Source organism: Pteropus alecto, unplaced genomic scaffold (genome assembly GCF_000325575.1).
Source record: "Pteropus alecto unplaced genomic scaffold, ASM32557v1 scaffold25, whole genome shotgun sequence".
Classification (NCBI taxonomy): Eukaryota; Metazoa; Chordata; class Mammalia; order Chiroptera; family Pteropodidae; genus Pteropus; species Pteropus alecto.
The window spans coordinates 24,188,899-24,206,235 of NW_006441955.1; the positions used below are offsets into that span (position 1 = coordinate 24,188,899).

The 17,337-nt window shown below is 31.9% G+C and overlaps 1 protein-coding gene across 8 annotated transcripts in view; it reads right to left on the reverse strand.

Moving 5' to 3' along the window:
* ZZZ3 (zinc finger ZZ-type containing 3) overlaps positions 1–17,337 on the reverse strand; it is an 85,214-nt gene that overhangs the window by 6,406 nt on the left and 61,471 nt on the right. For 6 of the 8 annotated variants that reach the window (XM_015595108.2, XM_015595110.2, XM_025052099.1 and 3 more), the window contains 7 exons: positions 11,737–11,875; positions 8,774–8,921; positions 8,575–8,690; positions 8,047–8,118; positions 6,960–7,061; positions 6,008–6,103; positions 3,713–3,865 (listed from right to left, as the gene is read on the reverse strand). In XM_015595108.2, the coding sequence (XP_015450594.1) occupies positions 3,713–3,865; positions 6,008–6,103; positions 6,960–7,061; positions 8,047–8,118; positions 8,575–8,690; positions 8,774–8,921; positions 11,737–11,875 (826 nt within the window). Of the gene's footprint in view, positions 1–561; positions 649–3,712; positions 3,866–6,007; positions 6,104–6,959; positions 7,062–8,046; positions 8,119–8,574; positions 8,691–8,773; positions 8,922–11,736; positions 11,876–17,337 lie in introns of those variants that run through there. The other 2 variants (XM_025052101.1, XM_006919341.3) reach the window with 2 other exon arrangements.

Sequence of the window (17,337 nt, forward strand, 5' to 3'; positions counted from 1 at the left end):
TCGCAAGCTGTAAAGAGTTCTGAAGACTACATACTATGAATGTGTACTTCACATTACTGAGCTGTACACTTAAAATTGGTTAAAAAATAGTAAATTTTGTTCTGTATTTATCATAGTTAAAAATTCCAGGGGTGGCTCCATAGTGTAGTGGTTAGCACATCTGCTTTACACGCAGAAGATCCTGGGTTCGTGCCCCAGGTGGAGCCATGGACCATAGCCCGGGTGCGCCAGGCCCTGGGTGCGCCACATGAGCACATGGGAAGAGACGACCTGCCTTCAGAGATCCAGTTCTTAAGGGGAAACGGCAACGTCCATAGGTCAAGGGTGGAAGTGGGAAAGGAGGGAATTAAAGAGGAGGAAAAAAAAATTCCAAAAAAAAGTATCCATAAACAGATTTCCTAGTTATAATTATTTTAAATTTATCTAAAGGGGAAATACTATGACTAATTTCCAATGGAATGAAAATGGTGTATGGGTTTCAAAACTAAGGCAGTATAGACATGTAATCATATTGTCTCTCTAGTTATTGCTTTTCTGAAAAATTAAAATCTATAAATTTTACCACCAGAGGCTTCATTAAAAACAGTAGTCTCGCCCTACCCGCAATTTTGCTTTCCACAGTTTCCAGTGACCATGATCAACTGCAGTCTGAAAATATTAAATGAAAAATACCAGAAATAACCAATTCGTAAGCTTTAAGTTCTGAGTAGCATAATGAAATCTTGCATCATTCCGATCTGTCCTGCCCGGGACATAAATTATTCCTTTGTCCAGCATATCTAAATTGCATGTCACCTAGTAACTATGTTGGGTATCAGACTCTTGTAATATCTCAGTGCTTGTGTTCAAGTAACCCTTATTTTAGTTAATAATGGCCCTCAAATGCAAGAGTAGTGATGTTGGTAATTCGGAGATGTCAAAGAGAAGCTGTCAAGTGCTTTCTTGAAATGAAAGGTAAAAACTCTCAACTAAATTAGAGGAAAGAAAAGAAATTGTATGCTAAGGTTGCTAAGATCTACAGTAATAATAAATATTCTATCTGTGAAATTGCCTAATTTATAAATTAAATTTTATCATAGGCACGCATGTATGGGAAAAAACACAGTATATACTGGGTTTGGTACTGAGCTTTCAGAAATCTACTGGCTGTCTTGGAATTTATCTCTCGTGTATAAGACGGGACTATACACTTGAACAGCTATTTTAAAGTAATCAGGATGAATTGAATTGGTGCTCATTTAAATAAAACCAACCAAGCAAAAGTTAAATTAAATCTACTATATTATATTTTGCCAATTTTCTCAAAGTGTACTTCTTTTAAATATCCACCTACCACTCCTCACCTGGCTAGAGTTTATTCATCCTTCAATTGCCAGCTTGACTATCACTTACTCAGGTCTCCTACTTACACTTTCAATTGAAATTAAGTACCTCTTGAATAATTATTATATACCTATTTTGTAAGGACTTTTTAAAATCTGTAACTTATTGACATGATTACACATTTATCTACTCCCATAAGACTAAAATTTATACTAGCAAAGATCATAGATATTTGGTTTACAACTAATTAGCTGACCTCTAGCAGAACCTTATATTAAATATACGTAAATATTTCTTAAATGAACAGTTCTAATATTCACAAAATACAAAATTACACACAAATGCCATCTTAAAACACAGCAGATATTAGCCGTTTCACAAAACACAAGTTTAAAAAAATCTTTTTAAAGAATGTAGTCATTTTATCAGTCTGATACCAAAGTATAAAATCAATATTTGATTAATCTAGAAACAGAACAAAGGAGACTTACTTTTTTATTTGATAACTTTTCAATAAAATCTTTTTCCAATTATTATATATAATCAGAATATTATGAAAGATATAAAGTAATCTTGTGGTTTAAACAAGCAATCAGAATCATGATTAATTATTGAGGAAATGGGATTTCAAGATAATAAAAATATTAACACCAATAAAAAAAAATCGCTATGAGTGGAAAGCGAAATGAAATGAAGTCACTAAATTAGCATCCAGTCAATGAAACAGAGAGGAATTCGTCCAAGTAGATTTAAAAAGTGTTATTTGATTTACTTCTGTAGTGGGATATATTCTATGCAAAAAAGAACTGTTAAAAAAATTGTTTTCAGTAATCAATTTGTGGATGGTAGTGTTAGTATTATATTCTGAGACTTGTGATCAATGTGAGACACAAAAAAAGGGAGTATTATGTTGATATTACCGATATATGAGATTTTCAGCATGGGAGAAAGGAAATATATATTTAAGATCAATTAGGGAAAGTAAAATCTCCATAGTCCTCACACCGAATTTGAAACAAAAAATATAAACTGATGTCTTTTATCTTTGAACAGAAATATATTTCCCAGCTCCGTCCACTAAAAAGGCCAGAAACAAAGATCGATCAAGCAGAAGGAACATTCCCAGAGCGAAGACTGGACTGACTCAAGGTCTGAGGCAGGAAATGTATAAGACAAGTCTGGAATTTCCTTGTCACACCAAACAGTAAGGAAACTATCAAAGGCTACTAGAGTCTTGTCAAAAGGATTCAAAATCCAACCTGAATATGTTACAACTGACCAATGGATCAATTTGAACACTAATAACGACAGTAATATCAATGTACTGAAACACATTAAATATACTGGAGTCTAACAGTTCATGAGAATACAAATTTTAAAAACCTCATTAGTTATTTTTGGAGGATATTAGAGAACAAATTATTTTAAAACAAGAAAATCAAATAATAAAATAATAAAATAAAAATAAAAACAAGAAAATCAAAGGAAGAATTGAGCAGTTATGCTGCCCTTTTTAATAAGTACCTTAAGATAATCAAATAGTTGATGAGGAGGGTTTATTTCATAGAATATTCTATCAAATAAATGAAGAACAAATGAAAGAATAGCACTATTTTATAACATGTAATAAATTAATGAACCTAGGCAATGATGAATGGCTGCTATGTCAAAAAAGGACAGATGACCAGACTGATAAAAGAAGACATGAAGTAGTCCTGCCCACCCTAAGAAACAAACTAATCTGAATCTAATCAATTATCTAGACCACTATCAATTTATAGGAAATTCAGGGAATGGAGAAATAGGTTAAATGACACCAAGGAGATACAAACAATAAAATCCACACAGTGGTAAAGTCTATAAAACAAATAACCCAGTTTTTCATAACAAAAAAAAATTGTGAGATGGGTAAAAGGAGAGAGAGAGAAGGAAGGAGAGAGGTAAGAAGGAAGGAGAAAATCTACTGCAATTTATAACTGGGTAAATGTGAACTGACTGTATATTTGATTACATAAAGAATTACCTTTTACAAACATAATGATATTGTGTAATGTCTGGGACTTGCTCCAAAATAATCTCTGACAAAGTTGGGGCGGGTAGGAAGCATAGCTGAAAACAAGATTACCACAAACTGATAACTGTTGAAGTAGGGTGATGGGTACATGTGGGTTTATTATACTATTCTATTTTTGTATATGTTTGAAAATTTCTTTATAAAAAATATTTTTACACACATTATTAAAAATCCCATATATTTGAGGTTAATTAAAAGAAATCAAAATTCTCTGAAGAGTAGGAATCATTAGAAAATCCGGGTGCTCTCATTCTGTACCCTAATCTGTATAATTCATAGATAAATGTAAATATATAACATAAATAAATAACTTACTGATGCCTCCTCGATAGCAGTATTCATGTGGCCATGAAAACAAGATCGGTCATCATCTTCATCCATATACACTGGAGGTTCGTGGGAAGTCATAAAAGTGGAAGGTTTAAAGAGATGCTTATTAAGGGGGTGCTGTCGTCTGCTTGTTGAAGACTAAGTGAGAAAACAAATTTTTAATTGGAACAGTGGAAAGTCATTAATTGGATCAATAATATAAAAATATAAATGTCACTTCCTGCAAGTCTATTAGCACCTTTGTTAGCATACTTTTACATGACTGCTTTTTCTGTTATCTGGATTTTTAAAGTACAAATAGCCTTTAAAATACATACATACATACATATATATAGATAGATAGCTATCTATCTATATAGATAGATAGATAGCTATCTATCTCTATATATATAGATAGATAGCTACCTATCTATCTATATAGATAGATAGCTATCTATCTATCTATATATATATGAAATACCCCAACAACGAACGATACAATGAACCACACACTCGTTATCTAGTTTATATTTGTATTAACAGCATTTATCACACTCTTGGCATTTAATGAACTCCTGTTATATAGTCGTCTTATAGAATATCGAGAAAGATGAAGAAGCCTAAGCCAGATATAAAACTATCAAGGAAAATTTCCACATGATCAATGTCTGAAAATAGTACCTAACACTGACTGATTGCTTACTCTATGGAATGTCATTTAATCCTCATAACATTCCTATAAAGTAGTTATTATCATCTTTAATTTAAATATGAAGAAATAGAGACATGAAGAGATTGTTTCTTGTTCAAAGTGTTGCAGCTAGAGAATGGTAGACCAATATTACAAACTAGGCCTGTGTAGTGCCAAAGCCCCCACTCTCAGCCAATATGCTGACTTTCTCTCTTCATTGACAGCACAGCCACAAAGAATAACCTCAGCTATATGGAGAACCATCATTTTATCTGTTTTAAAATGCAAACTATAACCCTAGCAAAGAATCACTCCATCTATGGGTGGGCTACATATCTACAGTCAAAATGTCTGTTAACTTAAAATTCATGCATCCAAAGGAAGGAACACATTTAGGTTTCTTTAGTATTTTCTTTTGTCATCATCACTGAGTCTTAGATGTGAAAATATAAGGTGCACAAGACTTCTAAAGTTAACTTAGAAACTAACCATAAATATTAGAGTTAAACTGTTAAGTTGTTAAGTTGAATGCTAGTTTATCAAAGTTCCAATATTCTGAAGTTATAGAATGAATTCTACATATCTAACACAGGTAATGCTATATTTGGGAAAAAAATAAAGTCCAAAATATTTACAACAATTGACAAATTAAAACAAGCTTCCAAAACTTGGTAAAAAGAATAAAAACAAAACTTGTAAAACAAAGAATTGTATATTGTATAGACAATATCCTTAATGTACAATTATATAAAATAGTTAGCTTCAATAAAGAAGGGTAACAGCATTAGATATACTCTTAGCTTCTCATGTGAAGAACGTCAGTGGTGGAAAAGTATCAGGATGATTTACTAAGGAAATGAAAGAAGGCCAATTATGTACCTTATTTTTTTTAATTAAAGCAAAAAACTGGCTACAACCGAATGTAGTGTGTTCTCTATGAGAAGAAGATGGTAGCTTTTTCATTATAGAGACAAGCAGAGAATAATGGAAATGATCTGAGATTAGAATCGGAGGATCAATAGTTTCCAGACTTATTAGCGATGTAATAAAACAATTTATTCAACGTATCTTAAAGCCTAGTTTTCTCATCCTTAAAAAAGCTGTAGAACAGTACCTGGTCTAGAGCATTCAACAGTAAGAATAACAGTTAGCTATTAACATTATTATCAGTAAAGCGAAGGTGATAATGTTCCTTACACTTCTAGAACGGTAGTGAGGATTAAATAAAATATCTTCAATATTTCTATTCTTGGATTTATGTAGCACAGCTAAAAAAAAAACAGAAACTGATTGTCGAACATCCTAATAATTTCAACATCATAAAGGCCTTTCTGATATACATTTACTCTAAAATCTTTTGAGTAGCACTCAATCACACAAACTAACCTACTTCTAAGAAAATAATGAACATCATTAAAGCTAGCTCAATTTCACTGAGTAGCAATAATGGAATCCCACCCTCTGTTTATACCCAATATAACAAAATGCTTAGAGTGAGTCAAATTTTAAAAATAAAACAACTCTGTTCTGATAAACGTATATATTTGCACACACAATTCTGACTCTGATGAGTTTAATCTAAGATCTATTTTCTTCTATTTTATTTTTACCTTTTTGGAATATATATATAAGTTTGGTGTTCTGCCTGGGACAGGAATACCAGCTTTCGTTAGTTTTATGAAATACTTCTGCACTCGGCTGGCAACCTAAGGAAACATGACAAGCCTTTTAACATAATGACAAAACATGCAATACCTGAATGGCTTTTTTTTTTTGCACTGTTCTGAAATGTATTAATCTAAGTTTATGTTTTCTATTAGAGTGTATGAGAGGTCCTAAAGTACTGTTGAGTCAGGATTTACTGCTAAATGCTCTACAATTAATCATTCTATCCTATATCATCACTTATTCGTTTTCTACTGAATCATTCTCCTCTGCATTCAAGTCTGTAATACCAGAATAGTTTTTAAAAATTAAAATATATATGAGTATCTAAATGAATGAGAACAATTAAAAATTTACCATAAATGTAGATATAATTTTAAACTGCCAAAGATACATTTTAAAATCCAGACCCCCACCCCAAAAAATCACTAAATTGATTCCAAAAGTAAATAAATATTTTCAACTTGTGAGTATGCATGCTTGTAAAACAAAAACACAATTATTAATATCAATGGGAATGTGAAGGTGAAACTGCTAGGTGGTTTTTTTTTTTTTTTTGAGCTATAACCAGGGAACACCGAGTAAGGCAATGTCACAAAGCTATTAACATAGTCTAACCAAAAAGCATGTAACTGGTATACTCAATCATTCAAGAGACACTAAGCTCATTACATTTTAATTTTTTTTAGTATTTAGTAATAATCCAATGCAGAATTATCTCAAGTTGTTTCTGATATCAACATGAAAGTATACAATGCTAATTTTAAAAACCGTACATACTGTAGTACATTCTGTAGCTAAAAACGATGCTACCGATCTGATGTCAGATGCATTACCCTTCATTTAAAAAAAACTATCAGAAATATATCAACAATGTGGAGCCATCTCCTCAATTACCTGTTTTGCTGTCCTATTACCCAGTTCATCTGCTATCTTCTGCCAGCGTCGAGATTCTACTTCTTCAGGAGGATATTTCAGGAGTAGCTGTTCAAGCTTTTTCTAAGCCAAACCCAAACCAAATTTAAGAAAGTTTAATACTGAGTTTCTAAATATAGTCACATTTCATTTTAAACTAACAAACTCTCTCACCATCTTTGGAGGTTAGGTACTAGAAATCCTCATGGTAGGGAAAATTTCTAGTAAGCAACTTATAGACATCACAGGGAAAATGAAATTAGAGAATAAACCTATAGATGACCTTATAATGATTTTCTATTCACTTCAGTAAAAAGACAGCACAAAAAATTATATTAATATTTTACATATCTTGGTGATTTCCACTGACCATCTTTTCTTGCTAGACTATGTTTAGACTCACCCCTATAGATTTGACAAAAACATATAAATTCATTTGGATTTAGACAGAATACTAAGAGACACTTCTCTCCTTTGTGTGGTCCTCCATTCTAATATTTGATTTGAACATTCTGACCTATTTCCTAAATTCTCCTACAGTCCTAAAGATGCAGAATAAACTGGACACGTGAAATAAAGATTCTTAAACTTTTGATAAACTTATCACAGCTGTGGGATTAATCCTCATGGGAGACAGAGATGTGTCTCTCAAATCTTACCCACAAACAATCCAAGCTGTATGCCAAAATGTAACAGAACACTCTGACCTGGCTTTGTCAGCTCCCCTCCAGAAGAGAATATGAATTCACTAAGGCACAGCTATACTTGGCCTCAAGTTTTTCTCTCTCCCCAAACTGCATATAAAAACTTAATTCCGTCTATTTCACTACCTTTTTCAACCCCTCTCCCAAAACCCAGATTCCTTCTTTAAAAATCATCCCCAAACAGGATTTCGTATCTGCTCAAAATCCAAATTCTTGAAGTGTGCAAAAAGGCATACAGAAATAAGTTTAAATATTTTTACTTCATAGTTAAGAGGGATGATATACAAGATACACTTTACTCATAATACGCTAATTTTAACTTTTTTTTTTTTTTTTAACCTACACAGTTTAGAAATATCTATTACCTGTTCTTCAACAGTCCACAATTGGTTAAATGTTTCAGGTTTGGTATCATCACACAGACGTCCTCTTATCATCTGCATATAAAACAAAGCTTTTGTCAAAATAACAAAGACTTCTCTTTGATATAGCCAAATAATACACAAATGGTGGAATTTTTTATTAATTCAAAAAATATTTTAGTAAAAAAGCTCTTTTTTTGGAATAAATATTATGTGTCAGGCCCTGTACTAGGCATGTTACACATATTACTCATTTAATCCTCACAATTCTACAATGTATGTAATATTAGTTACGTTGGTACAAAAGGAAACTGCAGCTTGGACAGATTAATATAAATGACATGTGGAGTTCCACAGCCAGTAAGTGTTAAGAGTTGGGATTCCAATCCCGGTTTCTCTTTAACTTCAAAGTTCATGTCCTTGCTATCCTCACTGAAAGACTGCTTGAATTTTAAGAATACAAATCAGTACAATGTTAAAATATTTTGTCTATAATTCAAATTTTCTTTCTCGACATTTTATACTGCTTACTTGAGGACGACTATTTGAGCCTTCTGGACCATCACTCAAAGGCAACATAGAGTATGAAAGGGACTCTCCATCCTTCTTAGGATCTGAAGGACTTTTTGGTCTAGCAGGTAAACCTACTAAAAAGAAGACCATGTATAGGATTATTAAAGCAAGACTTTGCCACATATTTCTCTCCTTAAATTCTTATATAATTTCTTACCTTTATCAAAAACTAGCTTAACTCTCCTAGTATGTCTTTTACGATTTTTAAATTCTCTTTCAAAGTTCCCAAGGCTATTGGTATATTGGTCCCATACAATCTCGGGCAACTGAACAACTCTCTGTGGATATGGAAGCCCTATATCGGCCTGGGGAGAAAAAATAAAGTGAGTCTAAATTTAATTCAAGAAATTAGCAACTATAGCCAAATTTTCAGATGACTCCAAATCCAAATAATCATTAACTGGGCATTTCTAAACACTGTTTAAATCTAATAGCCCATAAAGTTAATATAGTCTAAATATTAAATGGTAAAGATAAAAACAAGTAAAGGAAGAATCAATTTAACAAAACAGAAGCACTATTTTTAGATCTCTAAAGCTGAACTACATAAATATATTGCACTTTGTCATTAACACACTTTAAACATAAATAGCAAAGCAAAGAAAGGTTTTATGTCTAAGAAAAGAAAATGTGTTAGACTGCAAGAGAGGAGACTTGATACGCAGAATTCATTTTAAATATATCCCAATATTCATGACTTATCCATCAAACAATGAATTATTTTCACAGTATATAATTTTTACCACATGCAAAAAAAATGACATCTTAAGAATCAAAACTATACCTTTAATTTACTTGGAAATCAGTTACTTTACCAACCACCTTTAGGGAAATCATTAGTTGTCATAATTACTATTACCAGGTCATTATGATCAGTATCTTTTGATAGGAATTTGGGTTACATAGGTGGATGCATTTTTCAGTATTCACAGATTACAATTAGGATTTAAGAATTTCATTGTATGTAAATTTCACCTTAAAAACATTTAAAAAAGGAATTTTAGTTAACAATATGCATTCTGAAGTGTTTTGGTGTGAAAATATATATCTGCAACTTTGAAATGCATCAAATGCATTCCATCTTGAAGTAAGATGGAATGATGGATAGTAGGACTGATATATGATAAAGTAAATATAGTAAAATAATAATTGTAGAATCTAGGGGGTATATATGTGTTAACTACAATACTTTCAACTTTTTGGTGTACTTAATATTTCTCACAATAAAACGAGAAAAGAAATCAGGTCATAAATTATGAAACTGACAAGCAAAATCCACTTTGCAGCACAATTCTTAATTTTCATTTTGCATATGACATATTAAATTATTACCATCATTTTCATAATAGTTCATATAAATCTAAAGCTCAACTTTTACAAAATTAGTAATGATGGTAATAACAAAGAAAGTAATGATGGTAACACCAAAAAAAGCTAGTAAGCTATAAATGTTCCCTGTGTTCTATATACTAATACATACTACAAGTTTTCCTCAATTTTAATAAGGAGTTTCTAGATGTCCACTAAAACAAACAGATCACATGTCAACAACTTAATACAGTAAACCTAAAGAAAACAGGCAAATTAAGCATATATGAGTAACTATAAAAACAAAAGAATCAAATTTCTAAAGTGAATCTAGTAGAAATATTTCTTTCCCGGGAACTAAGTTTTTCATAATTACTAAAGTATCTTTCATGACATATTTAATATATACATCTGTATATTTTTCTAAAAAATTTTAAGACTGTCAATATCACATCTGTTTCTGAGATAAAGTGAAAGAAATTCAGCTCTAAACCAAAGCTGCAAATAACCAAGTGCACACAAATTTAGTAAATGTGCCTAACTGTATCTTTTTGCCTTCCCAGGAACATGAATAAAATAAAACTAAGGTTAATTTATTTTTTATTAATATTTACTTTTCTAATACTATCTGTTTTAGTTGGATCCACTGTAAGTAACCATTATAAGTACTATATCTTCTTGCACCAGCAAAGAGTTTAATAACAACGATGCAGAATCAATAAACACCTAAGTGGGCGTACTATATAACAGGAATGATATGATGTGGTTATAGAAACATAAGCAAGTTTTAACAAATCAACATATAGATTCTATATCCATCATGATAGTCAATATTCTTATAGCATGAAGAGAAAGGAATATTTGCCAAGTAAATGTTATAGCTAGAAAAATCCAAAAAATAAATTAATACACCTAAATGAAACAAAGTCCCCAGGGTTGTTCCCTCAACACCTGTTAGATCACTTTTGTGATCCATTAAAAATTGATAAATAATAACTAAAGTTATCATGCTACACAGGCTAAGTTTTTCTTTTTTAAGGTGAAGAAGAGCATTCTTTTTCATAATTTTTCAGTTTTATTCTTTTCACGCAATGCTCATTAATATTATGCCTCTCAAATTTACTGAACAATTAGTGGGTCCCTAATTTACGACACACATTATAACATAAAAGCGCATTTAGATTATCTCCATATTTACATACCAAAAAAGTTTTTATAAAAATCTGAATCATTTTCAATTGGTTAACTGTTAAATATGAAAGTTCTATTTTAAAGAAAACAGAATATTAAATGGAATTTTCACACTAAAATAAAGGACATTTCAAAATTAAGGAAAATTTATAACTCTTCCTCTTGGATTTGGCAATCTTAATCTTAAACACCTTAAGGCATTTAAAATCGAGTTTTTGTTTTTATCACCATTGTTTTCTATCTTACTATGCTGAGTTACAAAAGTAACTCAAAATTAAAATTAAAGCAGTTAATAAATCCTGAAGTATTTTTTCTTTTAGCTTCATTAATGCTGAAGTCAGAAAAGCAGAAGAAAAACACTATGGGAGGCAACAGGAAAAGATCATAAATCTGGCTAGGAAATAGGACATCAACTTCCTACACGAACATCGAAATAAAGCTCTTAGCTATTTTCATTGGGACATATTCTGTGGGAGTAAAGGAAGGCAGCATCCTGCCTTCAGTAGTATGATTAATTACAGAAGGGGGAAAAAATAAACATTTTAAAAGTATATCTCCATATTTAAAAAAAGTGATTACCAAATATATCTCAATAAATCTTAAAAAGTGCTCAATATATACCTTCTTCTGGAGTTTCTCCACAAATCCAATGGGATTTTTCAGTGCTTCTCTCTGGTGTCTGCCTAAACTTTCGAGGTCCTGGACTGCTTGAGAACGTTGAGCCTCGAGTACAGCAATCGTCTGTAACAGTCTCTGATAACTACAGAGACAAAGAAAAATACCTCACTAAAATTTTCTAGTAACAACAATAAATAAAACTGAGTTCAGGCCATGATCTACTATTAAGTCACAGTCTTTTTAAAGTTACCTGAAAGAGTTTAGTAAAACATATTACTGGGAATAAATGAAGTCTTCCTTAGTTATGAAGTACCTATTCAGAAAATATCAGTTAGAGAAAGCAAAGCCTTTATCCTCCATTTTTTAAATTCCTGAAACTGAACAAGAAAATAAGAAAGCATACTGACTTTCCCATAAAGTCATCGAGAAACTGCTAAATAAATAAAAATTAAAATCGTAAGATTTTAGCACTAGAAGGAATCACCAAATTCAGCCCCTCTATTGTACTTTATTGAAATAAGGAATGTCAGGTACATTTTCTTGACCAGAATTACAAAAACTGTCACATAATTCAACATGACCGTAGGTGTCATGATTCTCATTTGCTCTACTATACCTCCACTCTAGAGTAAGTTTACTTCTCTGTTAATTCTTAAGAACCGAACATTTTAAAAGGTAAGACTTAAAGATATTTTTTATTTCCCTGCCTACGAAATTCTATTTAGCACAGAATAGTAAAATATACTATTTTAGCCACACAAATCTACTACTTCTCATTATCCTGAAATCTCAATATGGCACATGTACACTAATTACTATTCTTTCAATCCTTCTCTCTTTCTCCTTCCTTCTCTCCTTCCCCCCTAACATTCACTCACTCACTCACTCACTCTTGTTCAAACTGTCCTACCTCGTTGACTAATATCTAATCTCACATGTCACTACACATACGTAAACATGTTGACCCCAAAATTCTGAATGCTCAAATACATTTCACAAAAAGAATTAAGAACAAGTCACTCTAAGTTAAATTCAATATTAGTGGTTAAGTCCTTAGAGTTGGAGCACAATTTTTCTTTACGACTTCAAATAAATTTCACTGTTTCCCACTAGATTGTTAATTCTATTACTATTGTAATGTGTTGTAATAGTAAACACATCTGAAAAGTTCACTGTTTTGCTTATTCAGTGTGTAGCACACTTCCCAGAATCTAAATGCACAAAAAAATATTTTGAATGAACAAATGAACGGACAGATGTTCTGTGCAATCAAAAAGTATACTGAATCTTTTAAGGTCAGAAGTCAGCAAAGTAAAACAACACAATTTTGAGGTTCACAGATATAGCATAATTGCTACATGACATCATTAGAATGCTTTTTCTCAGCCCACTGCCTAAAACATACCTTATTCTTGTTCTCAAATCCCTTGTTAATTAATCTTTAATGAAATGTTTAATAAGGTTAAGACTCCTCTCAAGTTAGAGAGAGTTCATTTAAAAGTTAGAACCAAGTTGAAAAGCAAGGGCTGTAAAAAGTCACTCCTGGACATATTACAGAGGTTAAGTCTAAACTCACTTTCACTGAGCCTGCTTACTTTGAGGTGTATGGAGTTACAAACCCTGCCTGTACTGGCTGTTTCTACCAAGCAGGCTCACTCAGGCTCAATCTTACTTAGAGTGATAATAGCGAGCTGAGTACCAGAACCTATATCCTCTTTACAATACTCTTAATTGACATATTTTACCTCCAGAACCCCTACTCTACTAGCTGAATAACCAAAGACCTGTCATGGCATTTCAATGACTGACACATTTTAAACAGGTATTGCATACTTCTGTTACCATCGATCGAAAAATTATTGTGAGTATATTAAATTTTCAACAACTGCTGAAGACACAGTAATGACTCATAAGAAATAAGAATAGAATTATGGAAAAAACAAGCAGAGGCTTAAAGTGCTACGTACGGTCAGGTACTGACACTGGGAGGAAAGGCCTCTATCTGAAGCCAATAAATCTGAACAATTTTTACTGTATGTAAGTTATTCCACAATAATTCTGACTTTAAAGAAATCCCAAGAGATGACAAAGAAAGTGTCACTCTTTAACTCTTATTTTGCTTCTCTTTGATCAATACAAATTGATTATGAGATGGAAAGACCTAAGATAAATATCAGTAAGGACTTAAAGTCCAGAATAAGTGAGAAGACTATAATAAAATAGTGAATTCAAGTCTTCTGGTTCAGATAATTTGAATTATTTCCTAGAGTACACAGATTTTACCAGTAAGATTACCATACACATCTTTATACAGAAATGGAGGAATCATAAAAAAATGGGGTAATTATCTTAAAAAAAGATACACACAAATCTATTTTCAATCCCACCTACCCACTCACCCACTTTACCTCCAAAGCAAACAACTGGAATCCGATCCAGGCGTCAACTGAGGCAAGATTCATTAATTAATTCAATAATTATTTACTATGAGAATAAGGCACCATCCTAAAAGCTTTCGTATTTATCAAAGTAAAGCAGACATAGAGCTTAGGTGTAATAGGGAGCTACGATTACACCAGAGAGGGAGAAAAGGAATTGGATGGGAGTAAATGGGACAGGATTGGCTATGTTGTTGGGGTTGGAGGGTCGGTATGGGAGGATCCATCATACTAGTCTGCCCACTTTTCGTATATTTGAAATTCTCCACAATGAATTAAAGAGAAAACTCCAACCTTAGTCCAAACTAATGGGAGACATAACCAATGCACTCTTCCTGGGCTGATCAGATCATACCTGCTACTGTATTCAGCTCTAAGACAGATAGGTTCATGATCAGGTAAAGTAAAGGAGAAACTATATAATAAGAAATAAGTATCTACATTTACTGAGTGTACTATATTCTAGACATCATTTCATTTTGAGTATAACGCAATTCTCAATAATTTATAAGGTATCATTATACTTTACAGATAAGGAAACCAAAGCGCAAATTAAGTAACTTGCCAAAATCATACCAGCCACTTATTGTGCAGATATGATGTGAGGAATGGTTAGACTCAGAATATTTAACCAAGAAATGTAAACCTCAGAAAATTATTACAATATTTAACACGCAGCTATGTGGAAAAGGAAACAGACTTGTTTTATAGGACAAAAAATGTCAAACCAGAATCGAATTGTGATAAAGGTACAATATGAAGAAAAAGTTTGTCTCAGTCAAAACCAATAATAGATGGCAAGACAGCACCCACTTACCATAGATGTGATAGATATTTAAAAGAAATTCACTACTAAAAATCCCTTAACTCTTAATTCCAGTATAACATGCTACTTACTTTCACTTTTGCTACTCATAGAAATAATTTTTTTTAATGTATATACTTTTACATGGATGCAAGTTTAGTTATAGCTTTCCCACAAGGACAACTCTGTATTAAATTTATTGAAATGATTAATCTATTTCTAAAGTTGAATCCAAGCTTATGCTAAGAATAAATAGTAAGCTTACCTGTGGCAAAGAGTTGTTTATTTCAAGTCTTCAACACAAAATTAGACAACTTTAGCTTTTATATTATGGAATTATATTTGGCTAAAATATAAATACTCTTCAAGTCTATATCTAAGTTATTTCTACTACCTTTCATTATCCAAGTCCTCTTGAATTCTTTATTCACTTCTGTGAATATAAAAATATTTACATGAAAGAGTATATAGGTAAAAATCCTGATGTCTGGAAGAGAATACTAAGGAATTAGCAATCTAGAAGTTTAATTTTATTGTCCATTTTATTACACACACTGTGAGGGAGAGAGGGAGGGAGGAAGGAAGGGAAAAATTTTATTTTCAACCAAACCAGAATCTTTTTCAAGGAATCAGTTTTCTATTTCTATTGTGAAAGCAAGTCTTAAAGTTATACAACATTTGTAATCTTAAAAAAATGAGGAAACATTTTTTTAAAAATCCAGGCCGAAGAACAATCTCCCAAAAAATTGGCCTAATCCTTTCAAATGGTTATTAAACAGTGTCGTTAAAGATGAAAAAAAATAGAAAGCTAGTCTATATCAGGGGCCTACAACCTATAGTTTGCCTATTTTTATAAATAAAGTTTTGGTGGAATACAGCCACACTCATTTGTTTACAAAGTGTCTATGGCTGCTTTCTAGCTACAATGACAGAGGGGAGTAGCTGCAAAGTGGAGTTGATCCACAAAGCCTAAAATATTTACTATCTGGCTGTTTAAAAAAAATCTGCTAGGTCCTATTCTAGATTAAAGGATTCATAGACAAGACAACCAAATGTAACATATAACCCTGAATTAGATCCCATGGGGAGGCAAATATTTTTGGGGATATATGGAAAAATTTATTGTGAATTATATCATATTGTATCAATGCCAAACTGCTGGGGCATAATAAGGTATTTAAGGTTATGCAGAATGTCCTTGTTTTTAGGAGATGTATACTTAAGTATAAGGGTGATGAGTCTAAACATACTTTTAAATGGCTCAACAAAAAGAAAAGTTTTATAGTATATGGGGTAGGAAGGAGGATGAGGGGAAAGGAATACAGGGAGAAAACAAATGTTATAAAATGTTAAGTTGTTGACAACTAATGAATATAGTTGAAGGGCATACAGATATTTATTATACTATTCCTTTTAATTTTCTAAGTTTTATAATTCCCCCCCAAACACTGAATAATGAAGAAGCTATTCATTACGCTTTGATACTAGAAATGAGCACCTTGATGATCCTATGAATACTGACCTTGATTAAACACACTGAAAAAAACTAAAGGACATAAGATGACATAAGAATAAATTAGTTTACTCCACTGTAAGTAGAACAAGGGAGTGGGTATAGAAAAACCTACAATGGGATGAGTTAAACAATATGTTTTCATATGTGTGCATATGTGCACAAATGTACACATGTATGTACTGGTGAGCTGAAGGAAATAAGAGAAGAGCAAGATATATATTAGATTTCATTTTCAACAGAACAGAGCTACGTAAAGTGAATTGGTTCTCAAGAATAACAATCAGGCCACTTTAAACAATAACAAATTCTATCCTACCAATTTACTAGTGTAAAACGATTTGGGGGAAAATGCCTCAATCTATTCTACGCCATCAATTTAATCAAGTGTGACATTTCTTTCTACAAAATACTGAGTTCATTAGGTATATACATGATTGAACAGTAATTATTTTTATGTGAACAGCATACATTTTAAAATATTATCTATTTGGTGAAAGAAGAACTGTATAATTGATACTTTCTCTTTCTTCATGAAGGATTTCAAACACTGAAACTCTAAGATCTGTAAATTCAGTAATTCACAAATGATCTCTCACTCTATGAAAATGCTGAAGTCATTAGAGGGTGATTAAAAAGTCTTTTATGATATTCTATGTTAAGAGAAAAACTAATAACTCAATTTCTGATAACATGTCTTTCCAGGTATAAAGCTCAACTATGTATTGAAAATAACTAAGAACACTGAATTGAAAACAAGAAAAACCAGGTACTTGTTTATTTTAAAAGCATGGTAGAACGAATAAGATACTGAGAAAAGCTAAATGAAGGCATAAAATGGGGGAGTC